The 24,470-nt window shown below is 34.0% G+C and overlaps 1 protein-coding gene across 1 annotated transcript; it reads left to right on the top strand.

Annotated features, from left to right (window-relative positions):
- Positions 1-13,243: 13,243 nt before the first annotated feature.
- Positions 13,244-19,397, top strand: LOC134721876 (ileal sodium/bile acid cotransporter-like). The gene is made up of 3 exons (XM_063585140.1): positions 13,244-14,476; positions 16,420-16,594; positions 17,356-19,397. Exons 1-3 carry the CDS (start codon positions 13,733-13,735, stop codon positions 18,078-18,080), a joined length of 1,644 nt encoding a protein of 547 aa, XP_063441210.1. The 5' UTR covers positions 13,244-13,732; the 3' UTR covers positions 18,081-19,397.
- The last annotated feature ends 5,073 nt before the right edge of the window (positions 19,398-24,470 follow it).

Here is a 24,470-nt window from a genome sequence, read left to right as displayed (position 1 = left end):
AACACACAACATAGAAAACTGACGATGTCATTGCAAACAACAATACACAACACACAACATAGAAAACTGACGATGTCATTGCAAACAACAATACACAACACACAACATAGAAAACTGACGATGTCATTGCAAACAACAATACACACAACACACAACATAGAAAACTGACGATGTCATTGCAAACAACAATACACAACACACAACATAGAAAACTGACGATGTCATTGCAAACAACAATACACAAAGCACAACATAGAAAACTGACGATGTCATTGTAAACAATAATACACAACACACAACATAGAAAACTGACGATGTCATTGCAAACAACAATACACAACACACAACATAGAAAACTGACGATGTCATTGCAACCAACAATACACAACACACAACATAGAAAACTGACGATGTCATTGCAAACAACAATACACAAAACACAACATAGAAAACTGACGATGTCATTGCAAACAACAATACACAAAACACAACATAGAAAACTGACGACGTCATTGCAAACAACAATACACAACACACAACATAGAAAACTGACGATGTCATTGTAAACAACAATACACAACACACAACATAGAAAACTGACGATGTCATTGCAAACAACAATACACAAAACACAACATAGAAAACTGACGATGTCATTGTAAACAACAATACACAACACAGAAAACTGACGATGTCATTGCAAACAACAATACACAAAACACAACATAGAAAACTGACGATGTCATTGCAAACAACAATACACAAAACACAACATAGAAAACTTACGACTGAGCAACACAATCCCCACTAAAACCCGAGGCTAAGCTAAGATGCTCCCGAATAAAGGGTATGTACGATATTTGTTCAAAAAGCACGTTTCTGGTAGAAATTCTGTTAAGAGGAACATACTTTTAATGTTGTCAATGTCTGAAGTTAATGTTGGCACAACTTTTTTGGAATTTTGGATCCTCAATGCTCTTCAACTTTGTACTTGGTTGGCTTTATAAATATTTTGATATGAGCGTCACTGATGAGTCTTATGTAAACGAAACGCGCGTCTGGCGCACTAAATTATAATCCTGGTATACCTTTGATAACTATTTACAGCATTGAACGAATTATTTTTGTACTTCTATACCACTCCATTTTCTTGCAATTTTGAAGCTTTTGATACAAGAAGACGTTTGGGGTAGAACAAAATAAAATAGGACAAATAAACATTTTATATGCCTTTGACTTCTTTGTTGGCAGATTAAACTTAAATTAAGTATCACTTAGCAGTATAATTCAGTTTGCAGTTAATGCCCCAGATAAGTAAAATAACTTGATGAACTATTGTTGTCAAAAAGTATTTTGACACTTTAATCTTGATCCAGAAACTATATATCGAGATTGTATAATATATGGTCATCTTTTTATAATTATGTAAAGCCCCGAGACGAAGCAAACACGTACATTTGATTTTTTAACCCTGTATGCTAACATTGCCCTGATACGGTGCTTTTTGTCCGCAATTTGCTTTTTGTCCGCTTTTGCTTTTTGTCCGATTATTTTGCTTTTTGTCCGAAACTTTTGCTTTTTGTCCGTTGCTTTTTGTCCGTTTTGCTTTTTGTCCGATAATTTTGCTTTTTGTCCGATACTTTTGCTTTTTGTCCGTTGCTTTTTGTCCGTTTTGCTTTTTGTCCGATAATTTTGCTTTTTGTCCGTTTTGCTTTTTGTCCGTTGCTTTTTGTCCGATAATTTTGCTTTATGTCCGATATAAAATGTGTATATTTTTGGCATGTTTCATTTTGAATTTCAAAATACAATGTCCTTTAGGAGTTAAATACAGACCATACTCACTTTATAACTGATTTGTACATGAAATTTCATGTTTTTTACAATATATTACATTTCCTCTAAAATAGCTCATAGCACTAATATCCTAGAATTTGACTATTCTTTTTGGACCTTTAGGATTATAGCTCTTCATCTTTTATATAAGCTTTGGATTTCAAATATTTTGGCCACGAGCATCACTGAAGAGACATGTTTTGTCGAAATGCGCATCTGGTGCAACAAAATTGGTACCGTTGATTTTTTTACTAGACCCGTAGGTGTTGGTCAACAGAGGGCAAGGGGAATACTCTTGTATATCCCTAAGTCTAAAAAACAACTATTGAAAGCTGGCTTAACTAAGACATACTCCAGGTAGGCCATTATACCAGAAGTAGAGGTAGTCAAACCCTTATAAATGGCTCATAGCACTTATGTCCTGGATCCACACGAGTTTGTCAGCAAAGAATTAAAAGGTGCATGAGTTTCGCCGGTATATCACGAAGTAAAAATAAACTTCATTATTGCCAGCTCTTCAAACTAAGAGATTCTCCACGTTGGCCATTACACCAGAGGTATAGGTAAGGTAGGCAGTGCCTCTTAAATGGTCCATGGCCCATGGCACTTATGTCCTCGACCCGTACGAGTTGGTCAGAAGAGGGTAAGGGGAATACTCTAGTATATCACACAGTCCACCAAACATAGTGACGGCTGCCCAAACTAAGACATTTTTAGGTGCGCCCTTATACCAGATGTTGAAGTAGTCATTCTCTTAAAAATGGCTCATAGCATTTAAGCTATAGACCAGAACGATATTGTCAACAATGAGTTAAAAGGGGGATGAATTACCCCGGTATATAACGAAGTTGAAATAAACTGTTGCCTGCTGGCTAAACTAAGATATTATCCACGCGGGCCATAATATGAGAGGTAGAGGAAGGGATTGCCTCTATAAAATGATCATGAGCACGTATGACCTAGACCCGTACGAGTTAGTCAGCAAAGTGTAATGTTGGTACCCTAGTATATAACAAAGTCGAACTAAACTATTGCCGGATGGCTAAGAGATTCAGTCCGCGTGGGCCATATTACCAGAGGTAGAGGTGGTCATTGCCTCTAAAATGGCATAAATCACTTATTCCCTAGACAAGTACGCGGTATCATCAAATGGTTTAAAAGGGAGATGGAACCTCTGTTTACAAAGAAGTCGAAATAAATTATTGCCGGCTTGCCAAAGTAAGAGATTCTCCAAGTGGGCCATTAATCCTAAGTTAAATGTGTGCATTGCCTTTTAAATGACTGACAACACTAACGCCCTAGATCCGTACGAGTTTGTCAGCAAAAGGTTAAAAGGGGGATGCGATGCCTCTTTTTACAACGAAAATATAGATTAAGCCGACTGGCCTAACTAAGAGATTCTATACGCGGGCTTTTATATCAGAGGATGAGGTAGGCATTACCTCTAACATAGCCATAACACGTATGTCCCAGACCCGTTCGAGTTAATCAGCAAAGGATAGGGGTACCTTAGTATATCACAAAGTCGAAATAAACTATTGCTGGCTGGCTAAACGAAGAGATTCTCAACATGGGCCATGATAACAGAGGTAGAAGTGGCCATAGCCGCAAAAATCGCCACTTATGCCGTAGACCCGTACCAGTGCTTCAGCAAAGTGTTAAAAGGGGGAGGTGGTACCTCTGTTTACAACGAAATCGAAATGAATTATTGCCGGCTGGCCAAACAAAGAAATTCTCCACATGGGCCATTATAACAAAGTTAGTGGTGGGCATTGCATCTGAAATGACCATACTTCTTATTCCATTGATCTGTACGAGTTAGTCAGCAAAGGGTAAGGAGGGTACCCTGGTATATAACAAAGTCGAATTAAACTATTGTCGGATGGCCAACAATAAAAGATGATCCACTTTTACCATGATACCAGAGATAGAGGTAGAGGTGGGCATTGCCTTTAAAATGGTTTATAGTCCAGGGAATCTGAGGTGAAAAATGGCTCAACCTCAAAATAATTGCAACAGAAATAATTTATATCAATTTTGTTTCATTGGATACCTGTTAGTGACATATTAAAAATCGGCGTTTCACAGACCACGGGAAATTTGTGTTTTGGGGGTAAAATGGGGATTTTTATGTAAAAATCGCTAAAACTGGAAAAATAGATTATTTTTTTAATTTTTACTCAAAGTCCCTATTTTTTCAGGAAACGTTTCAATCATATGTATCATCGAGATGAAATATTAAAAATGCATAGTCTTCAGGTTTTTTTTTTTTTTAAACCGCTGATTTTGAATAGAAAGTCGCTGAAAACTGGAAAAATTGTTTTTGTTTTAAAATTTTTACTCGAAGTCCCTTATGCCCGTACTAGTTGGTAAGCAAAAGGAAAGGAGGGTATCCTGGTATATCGCAAAGTCGTTATAAAATATTGCCGGCTGGTCAAACTACGAGATTCACCACATGGGTTATGTTACCAGAGGTATAGGTGGTCATTGTCTTTAAAATAGCCTATATCACTCATATGGCCTATACCCGTAACAATTTGTCAGTAAAGAGCTAAAATGAGGAGGTGGTACCTCTGTTAACATCGAAGTCAAAATAAACTGTAGCCGGTAGGCCAAACTCCGGGATTCTCTACGTGGATCATTATGGGGTTTATCTAATGATGCTTTTCCAAGGATGCAATTGTTCGTAGACTGTATACAGTTGATCAAATAATCAACAAATTCCGCAAAAGGATCTTTTAATTATAGGCAATGTCCATTGAGACATAAAGCAACAAACGCCCAGCAGGACCGATGCATTTGTCTTTAACATCTCCGATATTGATTCCGCGTGGCCTTCCAATTGACATGAGTGTCCATTGGTGTTCATTGTTAAACCTTTGGAGCTATATCAGTTTGTGTGGAAATTAAGAGCACGATAACCTTTCCTTGGTGATAACAACATGACCAACAACCATATCGTGTGTTACCAAAAGCCGTCAGCGATAGTCACACCGACAATTTGCTACCTTCGTGGACAAAAGCCTGGCTTTTACCTGGATCCTATTTTTAAAACATCTAGTGTTGTCACTACAATTTGCTGTAGAGATTTAGTTGCACAACATAACAGAAACATTCTTTGTGTTAATATTTCGACATTTAGATGGTTCATATACCAATTGTAGCCGAAAAATGATAATGAAACATTTCTGTTTGATATCGATCTATTGTTTGAATTGTAAATTTTCATATTCAATTTTTGTTTGTTTAAAGATTACCATTTTAAATATAGATTTTATTTTTTGAAAAGCAAGTGTTAGACTTGTGCTTTTATTGCCACTCAGTTCATATAACCTGTCACTTTAGTCGAGCCTGCAACTTTTGTTGCAGAAAGCTCGACATAGGAATAGTGATCCGATCTGAAAAGCTTAATATTTTAGTAGGTGGAAGACCTGGATGCTTCATACTCTGTATATAGATGCCTCATGTTACGAAGTTTCTGTCAGTCTCATGTCCAATGTCCTTGATGTCATTTTCATGGTTCAGTGAACACTTGAAAAAAAGTTCAGAATTTTTGTAATGTTGAATTCTCTCTTATTTTAAGTAAAAAGATAACTATATTTGGTATGTGCGTACCTTGCAAGGTACTCATGCCCGTCAGACAGTTTTCACTTGACCTCGACATCATTTCGTGGATCAGTGAACAAGGATAGAATAAATTTTGGTGGTCAAGTCCATATCTCAGATACTAAAAGCAACAGGGCTAGTATATTTGGTGTATAGAAGGACTGTAAGGTGAACATGTCCAACTGGCAGGTGTCATCTGACCTTGACCTCATTTTCATGGTTCAGTGGTCAATGTTCAGTTTTTCTCATACTTTATGCAAAGAGTCTACAATATTTGTTGTATGAAATGATTATAAGGTGTACATGTCTAGCGGGAAGATGTCATCTGACCTTGACCTCATTTTCATGGTTCAGTGGTCAAATTTCAGTTTTTGAGTTTTGGTCTTTTTATCTAATATTATATGCCAAAGGTCAACTATATTTGGTGTATGAACATATTTTATGATCCATATGTAAGTCCCCCAGGTTTTATTTTACCATGACCTCAATTTCACGGTTCATTGCACAGTGTTAAGTTTTTGTGTTTTGGTCTGTTTTTCTTTAACTATAAGTAATAAGTCAACTTTATTTGTTGTATCGAAGAATTGTTAGCTGTTCGTGTCTGCCTGGCATGGTTCGTCTGACCTTTACCTCATTTTCATGGTTCATTTTGTCTTTGTTTAGCTATCTTGGTTAATGTTTAGTTTATGTGGCAGTTGTGATAAATCTTTATACTTAGGGCTAACAACATAATATTAATGATGAGTAAAGAAGGCAAGACATTTCAGTGTGTGCACTCTTGTTTAAATGTGCTTATTTATCCGAGTCCTGGACTGCATTCCAGCGGCTTTCATTCGTTTACTTTTGTGTAAATTTTATACAGATCAGTATTTTTTCAAATATTTTACCAATATTTTAGCTGCATGTAACATCTTGAACACTCAGAACAGCGAAACAAAATTTAGATTTCAGAAATAAATAGTCTTAGCCATTGACATATAGCCGATGATTTCAAGAGTTGTTTTCGTTAAAGGATGATTCTTTTATTTTTGTGCAATATTTGCTCTTTCGGAGGCTCGAGGGTAATTTCAGCAAAAAATTTCCATTACAAATCTTATTTTTTACACTATCAGGTATAACTTTATGAATTGGCACAAAAATCAACCCAAAAAATCGAATGATTTTGGCCCCAGATTTATTTTTCAAATGTTTATATCACTGAAAAAGCTCCAAATTGTCTCCCTTTAGTGCAATAATGACCTTTTGTTTATGCGTTAGCATCAAAATGTCTTTTTTAACTCATCGGTGACCTATAGATATTTTTCAAATATGCTTTACGTACACTAAACAGTTGTAAAATTAAATCGATTCCTGTAATTTAGTTCTTTTTTTTATTTCGATATATATATATCTGTATTTCTCCTATTAGTTCAACTTAACAAAAGTACCCTAACAAAAATGGTTGGTTCTTTCGAGGGCAGATTGTGAGCTTAAGTGAATGATAACCCCATGTTTTTATTTGATTTTTCTATTTAGTATATGATAAAAGTTTATCTATAGAAAAACAAGCAAAATCCTAAATTTAAAAAAAATAATGGATTTAAAATACCCTCCAGTTCCCTTAACGACAAAAAAGATAAAAAGAACAGTACGTATCACCTACAGTATTTTACAGCCTCCATTGGTGATACAACATATATATTTCTGCTGGTTTTTTATATAAGTTATTGTCCTGAATAAACATCTTTATGCGTTTTTGCGTTTCTATTTTTATTGTGAAATTTCTTCTATCAGCCAAGACAAACTTTAAACTTCGCCTTAACGATGTTTTCGCCAGAAATCCGGGTATTATTATCGAATTACTACAAATTTAATCATTGTCTAGTGCCCTAAAATGAGAATTTTTGAGACGCTGGGTTTGAAATGGGATACCCTATATAAATTTATACAATATTTGCAATCTTTTCAAAAAGATGCAGATGGGAATTTTCGTTCCTTATGAAAGTGTTCGCAAGGAGTTAAATTATAAACTCCTTGTAGGATTATCAAAAAGCAACTATTAAGGACCCCCTTGGATTAAAGATCTTCCAAGACAACGGGTTCGAGAGTTTGAGTTTAACACATGTCTTTTTTAAACTTAATATTAATGGACGGAGCAGGATGATCTTACTCTTCCAGTTAATCATACATTATCACGGTTGGTTCTTGTTGCTCAGATTTTATATTTCAATGATTTGTTTTGTGAACTGTTGTGTATCTTGTTGTTTTTTCATTCAGCTGCGGCTTTGTTGGTTTGTTTCAACCCTTTTTAGTGTGATTGTCCTTTGGTACACTTTGCCTCTCTCTTATATATGATATCGCAATAATTATATATATATGTAAGCGTTCATATACATTTATATGGATACAATATTGAATTAAAATAGACATAATAATAAGTTGAGTGAAAAAAAAGAAAATGAAGTAATAATCGTACGTGTGAGGAGTTGGAATTCTAATAAAAAAAGAAGATGTGGTATGAGTGCAAATGAGACAACTATCCACAAAAGACCAAAATGACACAGACATCAACAACTATAGGTCACCGTACGGCCTTCAACAATGAGCAAAGCCCATACCGCATAATGAGATATAAAAGGCCCCGATAAGACAATGTAAAACAATTCAAACGAGAAAACTAACGGCCTTATTAATGTTAAAAAAATAAATGAAAAACAAATATGTAACACATAAACAAACGACAACCACTAAATATACAGGCTCCTGACTTGGTACATGCACATACATAAATAATGTGGCGAGGTTAAAGTCTTTTACACTAGGAATATTTTAGATCTTGTTATATAGACTAATTCTTATTCATTCTGGTCGTAAGTTAGTCTGTAATCCTCAAACGTGTTAGCAATGGTGTACCTACACCAATTTGTAGAATACATGGGATATTCAAAGACTTAAACGAACATGCTCGAAACTTTAGAATAGTTTAGAAATTTATCAAATCAAATAATCCTTAAGTGATGGTTTCTTTATTGAAATTCTAAATTGATGTTTAACCGCGCTAAATATTATATATGACAATCATACAAATAAGTTAGGAACAGAGTTTCAATCTGTATTTAATTCAATAGTTGTTTGTTTCTGTATTTGTTTGTCTTATAGTGTTTTGTAAATCAATGGTTTTCTCGTTTGAATAGTTCTACCATTATGTTAAGTGGTGTCGGCGTTTGCTGCATGTGGAAGTGCACATATTTACGACATGTTATTGCTTAAACGCACAGTTTCTTCTTCCCGCTAATAATATATAGTCACCATTTGCACTTATAGACGAATGGCCGATTGACAGTCGCTCCAAAATATTTTGCAACATTTCAGTTTGAACAGAAAACTTTTTTAAGTCTGGTAATAATTTCGTCATATTTCCAACAACTTTATTTTTCTTAAACATTACAAACATTACAAATATAACAAACAAACAAACTTCATTTTTGGAACACTATCACAAAGTTTACGTAATACATGTGTAGCGATTTATTAAGATAAACTGTATTAATCCATACATTTCGGAATTATTTAGCAACTATTTCCAAATGACGAGGACGTTCGAGTTTATTCAAGTAATACGATTAAGGAAACTTTGGTTAACACAACAGCATTTTCAGCAAAGTAGTTTATTGTTGTTTGATAAACTCGAAAAGAGGGGGAAAAGTAATAACATGGTTACTTAAGCATTTACTTAATTTCTATCATGAAATATTTGCGTTTAATATTTTATATACAGATACATAATAGTGCATCCGTAAATGTAAAACACTTTTTAATAGAAAATTTGAAAGAGATACATCAACAGTGTTTATTTTAAAATTGCTCAAGTCTCTAGGGCTTATTCCCGATTGTCCCACTTTTTAAAATTAAGCGCTCATATTGTCCCTCTTGAAAAGTTCTGATTGGTCCACATTATTTTATGAGGCGAAATGTTCTTATCCCTTTTTAGATTGTCTCTATGCTTTTGTTTCAGATATATAAGCCAAAATCTTCATTTTATCCGATGTTCTATTTTTAGACATTGCGGCCAACTTATTTATTGGGCGGGGTCATCGGATACTTTTTTGAAACTAGATACCATAAGGATGATTTTGGCCATGTTTGCTTTAACTTTGACAGTAGTTTCAGAAGAGAAGATTTTTGTAAAAAATAATGACGACGACGAATAATGAGAAAATGAGAAAAGCCCACTTAGTCCTATGGCCCAGGTGAGCTAAAAAAGCAAAACGGACAAAAAGCAACGGACAAAAAGCAAAAGTATCGGACAAAAAGCAAAATTATCGGACAAAAAGCAAAACGGACAAAAAGCAACGGACAAAAAGCAAAAGTATCGGACAAAAAGCAAAATAATCGGACAAAAAGCAAAAGCGGACAAAAAGCAAATTGCGGTCAAAAAGCACCGTATCATTGCCCATGTGAAATTTTAAATTGTTTGTATACATTGAACGACAAATATATGTGACGTGTAAAATTTTCTGACGCCAGACACGCAAATCAATGAATGTGTTTGTAGACAGATGTGTTTGTGCTCTGTTAAATTGTTTCTTTTGAAATTATTACACGATGCTGCATGTACCCATATTTTGACTATTTTATTCATTACATATACATGTCTGTTTAGTTCAGGCATCATTGTAAATATAACGGAATTTGATGAGACTGTCATCAAAGTGAGAGGGTTAGCGCTATAAAACCAGGTTTAATCCTCCATTTTCTACATTTGAAAATGCCTGTACCAAGTCAGGAGTATGACAGTTCTTGTCCATTCGTTTTTGATGTGTTATGATATTTGATTTTGCCATTTGATTATAGACTTTCCAATTAGATTTTCCTCTAAGTTCAGTATTTTTGTGATTTTACTTTTTTAGACACTAACACGACCAGTGAATTAAATAAGTCTGAAAAGAGTGTGCGGGTCCATGCAAGTTGCAGGTTATATTGTTCTGTCGATCTGTATAGTAAACGGGTTGTAGCAACCAGTAAAGTTTACGTTTGATGGAAAATTCTGACATGTCATGTATTTATGCTCCTAAACGGAATGCACGAAATCTTCTCAGTAAGGACAACCATGAATATAAACAAGCACATAATTTATCGTTTTTTGGTAGCGTTAAACAATTGTGTTACGTGTGAACAAACCTCCTTCTTTGTCTATCTAAACGAAATGTCGAAAAAGTAAAGGCTCAATAACAAAACCTGTTTAATCCAGCTGGAAACATGATGACCACAAACTCAAATGAATAAACATTTTAATTGTTTCATTTGCAATTACGACATAACAATTGAAGGAAGGTTGAGGAATACCAAATAATATTATTTTTTACGAGAAACGTTACATTTGTTTGAACAAACATTGCATTGTCAATGGTATAAGTACATCATCTAGGTATCTGTAAGCAACCCCGCTCATGCCGTTACACTCGACGCCAATCTTCATTTGGTATTTAAGAATGACAGTTTTCCTATGTAAGGTCGGTGGTTTACTCCGGGCACTCCGGCTTCCTCCAACAATAACAACGTACCGCCACGAAATAACCCAAAATCGATGATTGAAAGAGGTGTTAAACAGTCAAAACAAAACCAAAAAACACAAATCAAATCATTTATTGCAATTATTTTATAAATGTCAATATATTTGCTACTTTCAGAAGTTCTTTTTATACAAAAATAAAAGATTTATGATAGTCTAGATAAAAGATAAAGGCATTGATACGCCTTGGGTATTATTTCGAGATATGCAACATGATATTGATACAAACTAAAACCTAATAGAACGTACATCAAGCTGTGATACTGTAATAGAAACGATTATAAAACTTTTAATAAAAAATACACATAGCGTGAAATGAATTCAGGGGAATACTGGCTTATACTTTTTTCGCCATGATAGGCATTCTATGTATTTTGTTGTGTATCATTAAATCGACATGTAATAATACGTTTTTAAAACTGGTTAATTTGTATAAAACTCACCGATTAACCATATATTAGCAATTTTGTTGGCAGTATGTGCTGACTTCAATAAATCGACAGCCTTGATTGAGATGTACCGATTATCAGGTTATCTGCATGTTGATATCGTAAAATATCAGCTGCGAGACATAATATGAAGCTTTTTAAAGAGTGAGCGTAGAGAACGAGATAAAAAAAAAAGCCTTCATATAATTTCAAGCAGCTGATATTTTACAATATCAATATACAGATAATCTGATAATCGATTTATCGGGCTATATTTGCGTTTCAGAAGTGTTTTATTTAATTTGTTTCACCAGCACACAAAAGATGACTTGATAAGTTCGGGTCAAAGTTATTAACGTCGGTTCAAACATTATGATGTCGCTGGTCAAAGTTATTAAGGCCGGGTCAACGTATTTGACGTCACAAAAACATGATACGGAATAATATTCTTAAAAGAGCTGAACAGAGTGATATAGACATTGGGACGACCGATAAATAGAAATATGGAATCAGGACAACTTAGCCAAAGACAAATTGGACTAATTTAAAGACAACTCGGGTCAACTTTTAAGACAACTCGGATCAGTTTGAAACACTTGTTCGGCTAGTGGTTCGTCGTGGCTTTTGTGTTTGATATGATTTTTTGTCTAGATTTTGCTCATATCAGTTCCCTTTACTGAACATCTTACCTTGATGTGAAAAATATATTTTGTGCCTTGTTTGGTTTTGCCATGTTCCTGCTAATCAAGGCCTAACGAGATCAATCAGAATAATAAAACAACAAATATCTTCCAATGCAATGAAAAAACACAACAGATATACTAGTATATGGTATCCTTTTTTTTCATTCGTCAGTTAACCTCCATGTAACAATTTATTCTGTGATTACATAATTTGGTTCATGTTGTCTTCAAGGGTGATTCGCGATGTCTGAAGATTGGCCAGAGTTTTCATGTATTCGTATTACTATATGTGTTCCTTTATTCTACAATGACTAGATGTATAAGAGGGGAGAATTTAAGTTAACATATAACCCCCGCCGCATTTTTTGCGCCTGTCCCAAGTCGGGAGCCTCTGGCCTTTGTTAGTCTTGTATGCTTTTTAATTTTTGTTCATTTAGGCCTTTATGTTTTGGGGTTTAGTATGACATCCGAATGCTGAACTAGTACATTATTTTATTTGGGGGCCAGCTGAGTACCACATCCGGATGCGGGATATTCTTGCTGCGTAGAAGACCAAATGGTGTCCTTCGGCTGTTTCCGAGCGAGAACTGCCCTAGTTCATTACTTTAGGAATATTTAAAACTAAACACATTTATTCTAAAAATAGTTGTTGGCATGACACGGGTTATGTTCTTCTCATATATGTTATGATGGTATGATACTAAACCCCTAACGGGAAGGATTGTGTCTGATGGTCATATGATGAAATCATAATCTTTCAGTCAGTTTAATTGAAGTCTGGAGCTGGCATGTCTCTTTAACATATTCTTTATTTCCATTTTCAACTGTATTCTGAATTTCTTGTCCCTGATCCCAGTCACATATGTACCCTTTTGACCTCCCTATCGTTTTACGATTCAGTAATCCCGTCCTAAACCTGCATGAAATAGTTGCAACTGGACGTATAGTATTCGAAATCAAATCAATTAATCGACTGGGTTAACTGCGCTACGATATTATATTTGTCATGGATTTTTATGGATATTTCACAGATGTTACTGTAATATTTTGACCTATTGTTGACTTGAAAAGGGGATACAAGTGATTACAAATCAGTTTTCCTCTGAAATATTTATCTACAATAAAATCAATACGCTGTTATTATGAAATTATAAACATAGGTATCTTGTCACTGTTGGATCTACTTGATATTTAAGCTTTCCACCCGGGTACTATAACAGCTTTGGAGTAAACAGTCATTCATCAAGTGTGGTTTGAAAGTACTTTAAACGACCAGCAACTGATTCAAATTACCTACTATATTGTTCACTTCATTTTTATTATCTCTGTGACCTTGGGCTGTTTTTATTCTCTGTTGACATTTGCCGGCAAATTTTAATTCAATTATTTAAACATCATAAAAATTTAAAGCAATAGACTTCATAATATACACGGACTGGGACATATATGACATGAAAGACGGAAGGAAAATTATTTGAGTGATACAAAACGGATTAAGAACAAAGACCTGATATTTATGTCAATGATAAGAAAGCACTGAACCATTAGATATGTAAATACTTCTGGTGTATTTATATAACCAGTGCTTGAATGGGGTTTGCCATTTAATCAGAACATTGCAAACCATCAAAATGGATATGTCATGCAAAATCATTTTACTTCATTATATGTTGCTAACTCTTAGTTTGTCACGAGCAGTGGCAGATATGTCTATGGGAGGCCCGATGGTGCCACTTGACATGATAAATGCAACAGGAATACTAAGTGTCAAAGGACCACCACCGGGTGTTGTTATTGTATTCATGGAAGAAGACCCTGCACCTCAATATTTCAATTATACAGTACAGTGTGACGATGAAACGTTAAACTATGTCATGAGAGCTAAAGCTGACGACACAAATCTTGTGAAGGTTAAAACTAATGACGTCATTATTGATTGCAGAAACAGACATTTGGTACTAATGCCACTAATGCCACTAACCAACGGTTCTGTTGTTCATGTTCCGTCGTACTCAGTTGGTGATAAAGTACAGAAACAAAAAGAATATTATGCTGTACAAGGGACTCATACTTTATATACGAATTCGGATATGCTTGGCAGAACGTTTATAACGTTTAATCTATACAGCTATAATGACCTTGAACTACAAAACAATCAAACTGGAGATATGGTAGATGTAACAAAAGTGCCAGTTATCATCCTACGACTCATGAGACCTATTGATACTGCTTTTAGGGTCATTATTTACGTTTTCATGATTTTCATAACACTTGCTTTTGGGGCAAAGTTAGACCTTGATGTTGTTAAAGAAAACATTAGGCGTCCGCTAGCACCTTGCATAGGCTTAGGGTGTCAGTTCATTATTATGCCGATGGTGAGTGCTTACATAAACTATTATAACAAATTGAAAGTTCGTTGTTTTGCAAATGCATTGAAACTAAATAAATATTTGCTATTTTAATCGTGGATGTAAATACAGTTCGGTTTAAGGCCGTTTAAAGGTCAGATTTCACCCACAAGTTCAGTAGCACAAACAAAATTGAACCCACGTGACTGAACAGCACTTGGGATTCAATTACAAACCACACATATATATATAATATTCGAAGAACTACGTGTATTCTACAGAAAGCTAAAATTTATTTTACATATGACGTCCACTCACAATAAATATCCCTTATAGAAACCACTACATGAAATAAGCAGACATATAATCGATGTTTGCATCATCTACGTCCAGTGGCAATTATTTCATGCATGTTTAGGACGAAAACAAATCAACAATACGTACATGTACAATGGGTAGATAGGTTCTGGAAGGTAGGGTCTGGGATGAAGTGCGGGAAATTTTAACAGCTAAGTACTAGAAATAAAGGACACGTTTGATAGGGACTTTATTTTGAAATGCAACTAACAGGTCTCATACGAACTCTTCATAGAGTTGTTGCAAAGGTCCTTCAACTCGCAGAAAGCTATCTCTTAGCGATGTATCAAAATTAACGTAACCAGACGTAGGTCAGAATTTTACATCCTGCACAGCCAAACAGGCGCTCGACCGGCTTTGGCAAGGAGTTAGCTGCCGGTCGGAGGAATACCACGGGGCGACCCTTAGGGCCGGGACATATAATACAATTGAATGTATACTACTATAATTAAAGTTTTAGCCTCACTGTACGTAATATTGGCCACTGGAGATTGATAACAACAATTTAATATATGAATCGTAGAAGTATTCGGAATGTCACCTTTTTTTTTCCTGCTTATGTCATACTTTGTCACGTGTTTTTCACATGCATGCACTATTTTGACTACTGTACATGTATATCGACATACATGTATATGTTTAAATATCCGAATATACTTTAAATGTTTGTAAATAGATATCATGTGTGTATGTCATTGGCATGATATTGACACGGGTTTTACTACTTTATTTCACAAAGACTTGTACCATTCGGTTTAAATACCATTTTAGATATTTAGCACAGGGACCGTTGACTTCATTGAATGAGTCTTTTGAGAATAGTTTTATCAACTAAAGTTTTATCAACTAAAGTTTTATCAACTAATTTGTTTATGCATCTACAGGAATTTCGTTTTATTATGAAATTATATGTGCATTTGGGGACTCGGTACACTGCATCTTAATATCAATAAAATATAACATATATGTAGCATTAATTTTATACCTTTTGACGTAAAATCATTTAAACATTTCTAAAATAAGTAGATATTAGAAGAAATGGTATGAGTGCCACTGAAACAACTCTCCATCACAGTCAAATGAATAGATTGCAAGTACAAATATGGAAATGTCTAATGTCTGTATCCTTCTGTAACATATATAACGGCCCGGGTTACTTTGTATATTTTTAGGGGTAGAGTGTGCCGCAAAACAGGGTCGTTTTTGCATGTTAGAACATGCAGGGTCGCTTTTTCATGTTTTGCTGGTTAGAAAAGAGTCGCTTTTTCATGTCTTGCTGGTTAGAACAGGGTCGCTTTTTCATACCCTGCTGGTGAGAACATGGTCTTTTTTAAACAAAACATTTTTCTAGAACAGAATCGCTTATTTATCTTTTTTTAAGATAAGTCTAGAACAGGATCTATAGTTTATACGGCCTACAACAGGGTATGTATAGTAGTCAGTAAACCCCATGGTTGTTAAGACACGTTCAACTAATGTGTCGTAATCCGGTTTGAGTGGTATTAGACAATCAATTTTCAATTTTAGGTCCATGTTGGTGTATCCTTTAAGATAGGGCTTAAATGTCTTTTATATCTTTTTGTATGTGTTGAAAATCTTTTTTTTTATTCCAGTTGGGTTATGGTATAGCCAAGCTGGTAACTGCTGATCGACCGGATGTTGCGCTCGGTATATTTGTTGCCGCTTGTTGTCCAGGTGGCGGAGCAAGTAATATTTACTCGTTTCTTCTCGGCGGTGATCTTTCTCTATCTATCACCATGACAGCACTCAGTACTATTATGGCTTTGGGTGAGTATAAAGAAAACATTCTTAAAAAAATATCTTAATTAAGATATAGAAAATGTTTTGCTATGTGGTGTCTTAAACTAGCAGTGAGGTGAGATTGTTTTGCTTCATGTTGAAGGCCTCACTGCGACTTTGAGACGAAGAATGGGTCAGCCATTAAAGCGCCGTTCCTTTGCTGTTTTGTGTTGAGGTTTTTAATACATGTTCTGATGTTGTGTCATTGGTTGATACTCCACATCATTTGAGTTCTTTATTATTAGTATTAAGAGCAAATAATAGAATACTTAATTCAGAAAAAAAAAGTACCGACAGTCATGACAGTTATTTTATTTATCATGGAACTCATATAGTGGTCCACAGCAATACGCAGACACCTGTTGGATTTTTTTTCGGATATAATATTTGTCCGATAGATATTCTACTAACAATTCAACAAAGCAAACGACACATTTCAACATCTCTCAAAAATAAATACATAAGGGATGAAGTTAAAAAAAAAAGTTTTAATAAATAATGTTCACCATTTTTTGCTACCATTTATTTGTATTTCCTGTGAAATATAAAGATGCAACTTAGTTTTTAAGTTTGTTCTCAGCTCTGCAAGCGCAATGTAAATGTAAGCGTGACTAACTTGCTTGTCTTGTAACGGCATCAGTCGAGATAACAGAAATAAACGTGACTTCTTATATATTGTTTTATGTATTGTTCAGATCTTAGCTTTGATAATGCCACAATTTTTACATAATTAATACATATATTTTCAGGAATGATGCCGCTGTGGCTCTACACACTGGGGCAACAGTTCATAGACGGCACAGTCCAAGTTCCATTTCTGAATATATTTACAACGTTGTTGATACTGATAGTTCCACTGTTTGTAGGAGTATTCTTACAGCATAAACTTCCGAAAGTAACAAAGGTCTTAATTAAGGTAATAAGACCAGTAACCGTTGTCTGTATTGTTTTGCTGTTAACTGTTGGTATCTACTCAAATCTTTATATTTTTAAACTTTTTAAACCAAAAATCGTATTGGCTGGTTGTTTACTGCCATATTGCGGATACCTTTTGGGTGGCTTGATAGCTTTCATTTTCAGATTACCATGGCAGCGCGTAAAGACTGTCGCAATTGAGACAGGGATGCAGAATACAGGAATTGCTATGATTCTAATGATGTATGCTTTTCCACCACCGGATGGATTTATTGCAGCTGTGGCACCAATCGCTTCTGCTGTCATGACACCACTTCCGTTGTTTCTAATCACTGTCCCTTACCTGATATACAAACGATGTAACAAGGATAAGTACGACAGTGTTCCGAACGAAAACGGAAGTACAAAGAATAATGAAAACGGAAGTACAAAGAATAATGAAAACGGAAGTACAAAGAAGAATGAAAATGGAAGTATAAAGAAGAAAAAACCTAAAAGTAAAAAGGGCTCAAAGGAAATAATTTTGGATGTAGAAAATGGGAGAACCACTGTGATCTAAAAGTGTTCCATATTAGTTGTTATTCTTATTATCTATTTATACTGTATATTTTACGTATGCGGACTGTACTATGATGTTCTGTTTATCATGTATATTAACAGGATTTACTGTTGTTTAGTTGACTGTACTTTTTAATATAATCAACGGCAGATCTGGACACCGTTGAATTGAGACAGCAATCAAACGACACGAAAATCTAAGGCCACATAGTTTACTAGTATATATAGTTCAGTATACGGACAAAGAACAAAGGACATTTGGATGTGGTTCTCATTAAAATGGGGATTTTACGTTTTCTTTTCTACCTTTCAAATGCGATAGCTTTAATAGTAAAATGTAGTGTCCTTGTCTATAGTTTATATGTATATGTTATATTTTTTTCGTGATTTTGAAAGACATAATACAGTAAAAGAAAAACAATGATGTCTTAACATATATGCTATTAAATGGGCCCAACAACAAACATGTGGTTAGTGTATATTCACAATCAGAGCTGAATTAATTATAGTTCAATATATTCATATACTGGTGTGATTTCATACAATTACAGTTACATATCAATGAAAGGTTCTGAGATTTATGATATACGCGACGCACATATACATGGGCGGATTGATGATTTTGAAAGGGGCACCGATTGAAGAAAAAAAATATGCCTTTACTAAGGCCCTTAACTATATATGAGGCTCCTTTATTAAGAGAGGACCTGGCCCCCTACCACCCTCCCCCTAAATCATGAAGCATTTGATAAACATATATATCGTAGTAAATATTAATTTTGGATGAATGTAAAAATAATTTTAATCTCAAAGGAATCCATATGTTATAAAGTACTTTGAAATAAGTATATTTCCATTCCGCTACCTGTAAACTTTAGAATGTTTAAATTTTGGTACAAAATCATAGATTGACTTAATTGTTACAGTCATGATCTTAAAAGTACACAATTTTAATTAAAATATAAAAATCAGAAATTTTTATAAACACCTTTTTTTTAGTTTTCTTAAGTATGTCACTGGAAGAGAGCATTTTATAATGTTGAAATATTTAGAATGTCAATCTCCACAGGTTTAAACACGGACCAGTAACAAAGTTTTTATATATATGTATTTCTACTGAATATTTTAAATATATATTTTAAAAATTTTGACTTTCACCTGCGATATTCAATTGAACACTTCAATGCATTTGAATGTACTGAGAGTTTTTAATATGCAGCAGCTATTTTTTTATATGTTAAACAAACTGTTGTTATATTGATGAATCTATATATCCTCATTTTAATGCCATATTTTTTGTTATCTTGTTATAACCTTATCAACGAATACTCTTTATAACTCAATTATGAAATAAAAAAAATAATATATTTAAATTTCTTTTGTGTTGACTTTTTAATAACGACAGTAATGACCACTTATCTGTAGATAGGTTTCAGCTTTTTCTTATAGTAAAATATTTTATATATAAAAAAACCTGCAATCTATCAGTTGTTTAGTTCAGAAGCTTGGATGGTGTTCGGACATCTTCTAATCTTACATAAACATGGAAATTGGGAATGTTTCAAACAGACAAGAACCTGACCGAAGAGTAAAAAAACAAAAACAGCAAAAGGCCTCTAATGGGTCTTTAATGCACGAAGAATGTCCCGCACCTGGAAGTGGACTTCAGGTGAGCCCTTAACAAAAATATGTACTAGTTCAATTATAATAAACGTCATACTAAACTCCAAAACATATAAATGAACTAAAATCAAAAAAAAAAAAATACAAGAAGCTCCTTATTTGGGACAAGTGCAAAAATGGCATGCCCAGAAAATATTGAAATTTTTGAACTCACTTTTATACGATACATAATACGCAATAGTTAATAGAGAAGACGGTTAATTGAGATGAATAGGTGGAATTACTTTTGTAAATGGTTTCTTTTATTCATTGTACCAACATTAACGTATTTATTTACAGTAGCGATGTGGAACGTCGATAAACTATTATACAATAGACATTATCTAATAATCTAATACTGTATATAATGTAAGTTAAATGGGTATATTTGTCAAATGACTATATGTACATGTATATACCTCATGTAAGAAAAGGTATTTATACAATGATCTTGTAAGAATATAGAGACGCTAGAAGACACTAAAGGGACAATAAAAAAATCATGCTTTCAACACCGAGGAATAAAAAAAACCAACTACAAGACAAAATTATAATAAAAAATTGTAAAAAAAGAAGGACGAAAGAAACCAGAGGGACATTTGAACTCATAAATAAAAAATAAACTGACAGCGCCAGGACTAAAAAGAAAAACAAAACGGACAAACAAACAAACAAACAATATCACACAAAACACAACATAGAAAAAAAGACTAAGCCACACAAACCATACCAAAACTGGAGGGATCTCAGGTGCTCCAGAAGGGAAGGGTTTCTTCTTTCTATTATTTATTTTCTAATTATGAAATATTATATTTCATTTAGAACCGTCATTACTTCTTGCTTTTTTCGGTTTGTTTTGCATCCTCTGAGTCAGTTAAAATATCAGCATGTCCGTTGTGCATATGTTAGTTAGTAGCTGTGTTCAAAATAAACATTCTAACCTTTTTAATGGAAACACCAACTGACCATTCTGTATTCCTCTGCACACCTGATTTATAAAGAAGAAGATGAGAACAATACAAGTTAAAATGATGGAGGGGCGAAGAAAAAACGAACACCACCTTATTTGGATTAACACAGCTCGGTTTTATTAAAAGTTAGGAGCCAAGAACAATGTTGATTGTCGAATTTTATTTTACCAGTGGTCTGCCCTTTATCGTTTATCTAATTAACCATTTTTGATTGATGATTAGAATAAATCTCGTATGTTTTAGAAATAGTTTGGTATGTTCAGCAATCGATACTAACGAACCCCTTACTGTTCCCAAATAAGATGAAATAACATTGCTGAATATATTATGGCTATTACTAGTATATAGTTGAACAAGTAGATGAAGTAATACATAAAAAGACATGTGATAGTTTGATATTTGATACTTGGTACAAAAGAAAATCACCCAAGTGAATATTTTCTTAAATATTTAATATCACATATTCAAATTATATAAACATTTTCATTCTCATTCTCATGTTTTGTAGTTCATAGTACATAGTAAAATAGTATCAGTGGAATTTTTAATTTCAGTTTGGGGTGTCAAGGTTTTTTTCAATGCGACAATGTATGTGGTATGATTGCTAACATGTATGTTGTGGTATCATTACTGACATGTAGTGGTACTATTACTGACATGCATGTGGTATTATTACTGACATGTATGTGATATCATTACTAACATGTATGGTGCATCATTACTGACATGTATGTGTGGTATGATTACTGACATGTATGTGGTATGATTACTGACATGTATGTGGTATGATTGCTGACATGTATGTGGTATGATTGCTGACGTGTATGTGGTATGATTGCTGACATGTATGTGGTATGATTGCTGACATGTATGTGATATGATTGCTGACATGTATGTGGTATGATTGCTGACATGTATGTGGAATGATTGCTGACATGTATGTGGTATGATTCCTGACATGTATGTGGTATGATTGCTGACATGTATGTGGTATGATTACTGACATGTATGTGGTATGAATGCTGACATGTATGTGGTATCATTACTGACATGAGTGGTGTATCATTACTGACACGTAAAAGGTATTATTACTGACATGTATGTGGTATTATTACTGACATGTATGGTGTATCAGTACTGACATGTATGGTGTGTCATAACTGACATGTGTTTGGTATTATTGTTGACATGTATGCAGTGTCACTACTGACATGTATGTGCTAACATTACTGACATGAATATGATATCATTACTGACATGTATGGTGTATCATTACTTACATGTGTGGTATTATTGTTGACAATTATGTGGTATTGTTCCTGACATGTATGAAGTTACATAGCTGACATGTGTGTGGTATTATTGTTGACATGTATATTGTGTCATTACTGATATGCATTTGGTATTATTGCTACATGTATGTGGTATTATTGCAGCCATGTATTTGATATCATTTTTGACATGTCTTTAGTATCATTTCTCACATGAAAGCTGTATTGTTGCTGACATGTATGCGGTATCATAGCTAATATGTATGTGGTACTATAGCTGACATTTTTGTTGTATCAGTACTGACATGTTTGTTTTACAATTGCTGACATGTATGTGGTATTATTGCTACCACATATGTGGTATCATTACTGACATGCGTGTGGTATCATTATTGACATGCGTGTGGTATCATTACTGACATGTGTGTGGAATCATTACTGACATGTATGTGGTATCATTACTGACATGCGTGTGGTATCATTCCTGACATGTATGTGGTTTCATTACTTACATGTATGGTGTATTATTACTGACATGTATGGTGTATTATTACTGACATGTTCGTGTTATAATTGTTGACATGGTTGTAGTATTATTACTGACATGTATGTGGTATAATTGTTGACATGTATGTGGTATCATTACTGACATGTATGTGGTATCACAATACATTGCTGACATGTATGTTGTGGTATCATTGTTGACATGTATGTGGTATCATTACTGACATGTATGTGGTATCACAATACATTGCTGACATGTTTGTGGTATAATTGCTGACATGTATGTGGTAACATTACTGACATGTATGTGATATAATTACTCACATGTATATGGTATCATTACTGACATGTATGTGGTATCATTGTTGGTATGAATGTGGTATTATTGCTGACATGTATGTGTGGTAAAATTGCCGACATAGAAGTTGTAGTATTGCTGATATGTAAATGATAACATTACTGACATGTCTATGGTATCATTGGTGACATGTATGTGGTAACATTACTGACATGTATGTGGTATTATTGCTGACATGTATGTGGAATCATTACTGACATGTATGTGGTATCATTGCTGACATGTATGTGGTATCATCGGTGACATTTATGTGGTATCATTATTATTATGTATGTGGTATTATTGCTGACATGTATGTGGGTTTATTGTTGAAATGTATGTGGTATCGTTACTCACATATAAGGATATAAGTGACATCATTACTGATATGTATGTTACTTTATTGCTGATATTGATGATATTCAATGTCTGTGTAGTTTGAATACTTATTGCATATACTAATCATAAAAGCCTTTCATAAACATTTTTTTTTCCATTTTTTTTGGGGGGGGGGAACCTATGTGGCATTACCATTACATATTTATCAACAAATCGGCGCGAAATAGAATAAAATTGTAAAGGGTTTCCAAATCACTATTTCTAAAAAGTTTTAAGAGATTTGGCAAGGACTCTTGTGATAATGTTTGATCAGATTGAGAAGAACATTTTGCTTTAATGATAACTTTCTTATCTGTACTTGTGTCTTTTATTTTTATTGTAAGTGAAGTATTAATTCCCTTAAGTTATACAAATCTTTCCGTTTTCAACTTTTATCAGAATAGATGTCTCTATAGTTTTCGGTTTGATCATTTCTGATGTTGCTGAAGCTAGAAAAAAACGCATCTAATGCACAAAATTTATGAAGTTTTTAAAACATTAAAGATGGATCATAGAATGTTTGTGTCGTGCATTATTGGAAGGGAGATCATTGAAACTAATATGTATGAAAATGTGTCCAGTCGGTTTAAAAAGTTGGATGTTGTATACGGGAAATATTTAGGAATAAAACGTTTATAAGTGTAAAACAAAGTGTGATGGTTATATATAGTGTGATAAACTTTATGCGACTGTTATCACAAGTGAGAGGTTTAGCTAGCTTCAAAACCAGGTTTAATCCACCATTTCTACATACGAACATACCTGTACTAAATCAGAAATATGACAGATTCGTTTCATTTGTTTGAGCTTTTGATTTTGACATTAATTTACAGGCTTTCCCTTTTTTGGATTTTACTCGAAATTCGTTATTTTATTAGACTAGTTTACTTTTTATAGGGAAAAGTTAGTATAATCAACATAGATTAAAATTTTAAATTAAAATTCATATTTAGTAAATGGCTTTATATGCCTATCCAAAGTCAGGAACCTGTAATTCGGTGGTGGTCGTTTGTTAATGTGTTACATATTTGTTGTTCGTTCATTTTTTGTACATAAATAAGGCAGTTAGTTTTCTCTTTTGAATTGTTTTACATTGTCATTTCGGGGCCTTTTATAGCTGACTATCCGGTATGGGCTTTGCTCGTTGTTGAAGGCCGTACTATGTCCTTTAGTTGTTAATTTCTGTGTCATTTTGGTCTCTTGTAGAGAATTGTCTCATTTGCAATCATACCACACCTTCTTTTTTTTTATAAATTATCTGTGTAAAT

Source organism: Mytilus trossulus, chromosome 6, assembly GCF_036588685.1.
Source record: "Mytilus trossulus isolate FHL-02 chromosome 6, PNRI_Mtr1.1.1.hap1, whole genome shotgun sequence".
Taxonomy (NCBI): domain Eukaryota; kingdom Metazoa; phylum Mollusca; class Bivalvia; order Mytilida; family Mytilidae; genus Mytilus; species Mytilus trossulus.
The sequence above is the reverse complement of the archived record's forward strand: the minus strand, read 5'-3'. Positions and strand labels throughout refer to the sequence as shown.

Coding starts and splice junctions, on each gene's coding strand:
- LOC134721876 (XM_063585140.1), top strand. CDS start 13,733: ATGGATATGTCATGCAAAATCATTTTACTTCATTATATGTTGCTAACT. Junction 14,477..16,419: donor AGTTCATTATTATGCCGATG/GTGAGTGCTTAC, acceptor TTTTTATTCCAG/TTGGGTTATGGTATAGCCAA. Junction 16,595..17,355: donor CAGTACTATTATGGCTTTGG/GTGAGTATAAAG, acceptor ATATATTTTCAG/GAATGATGCCGCTGTGGCTC.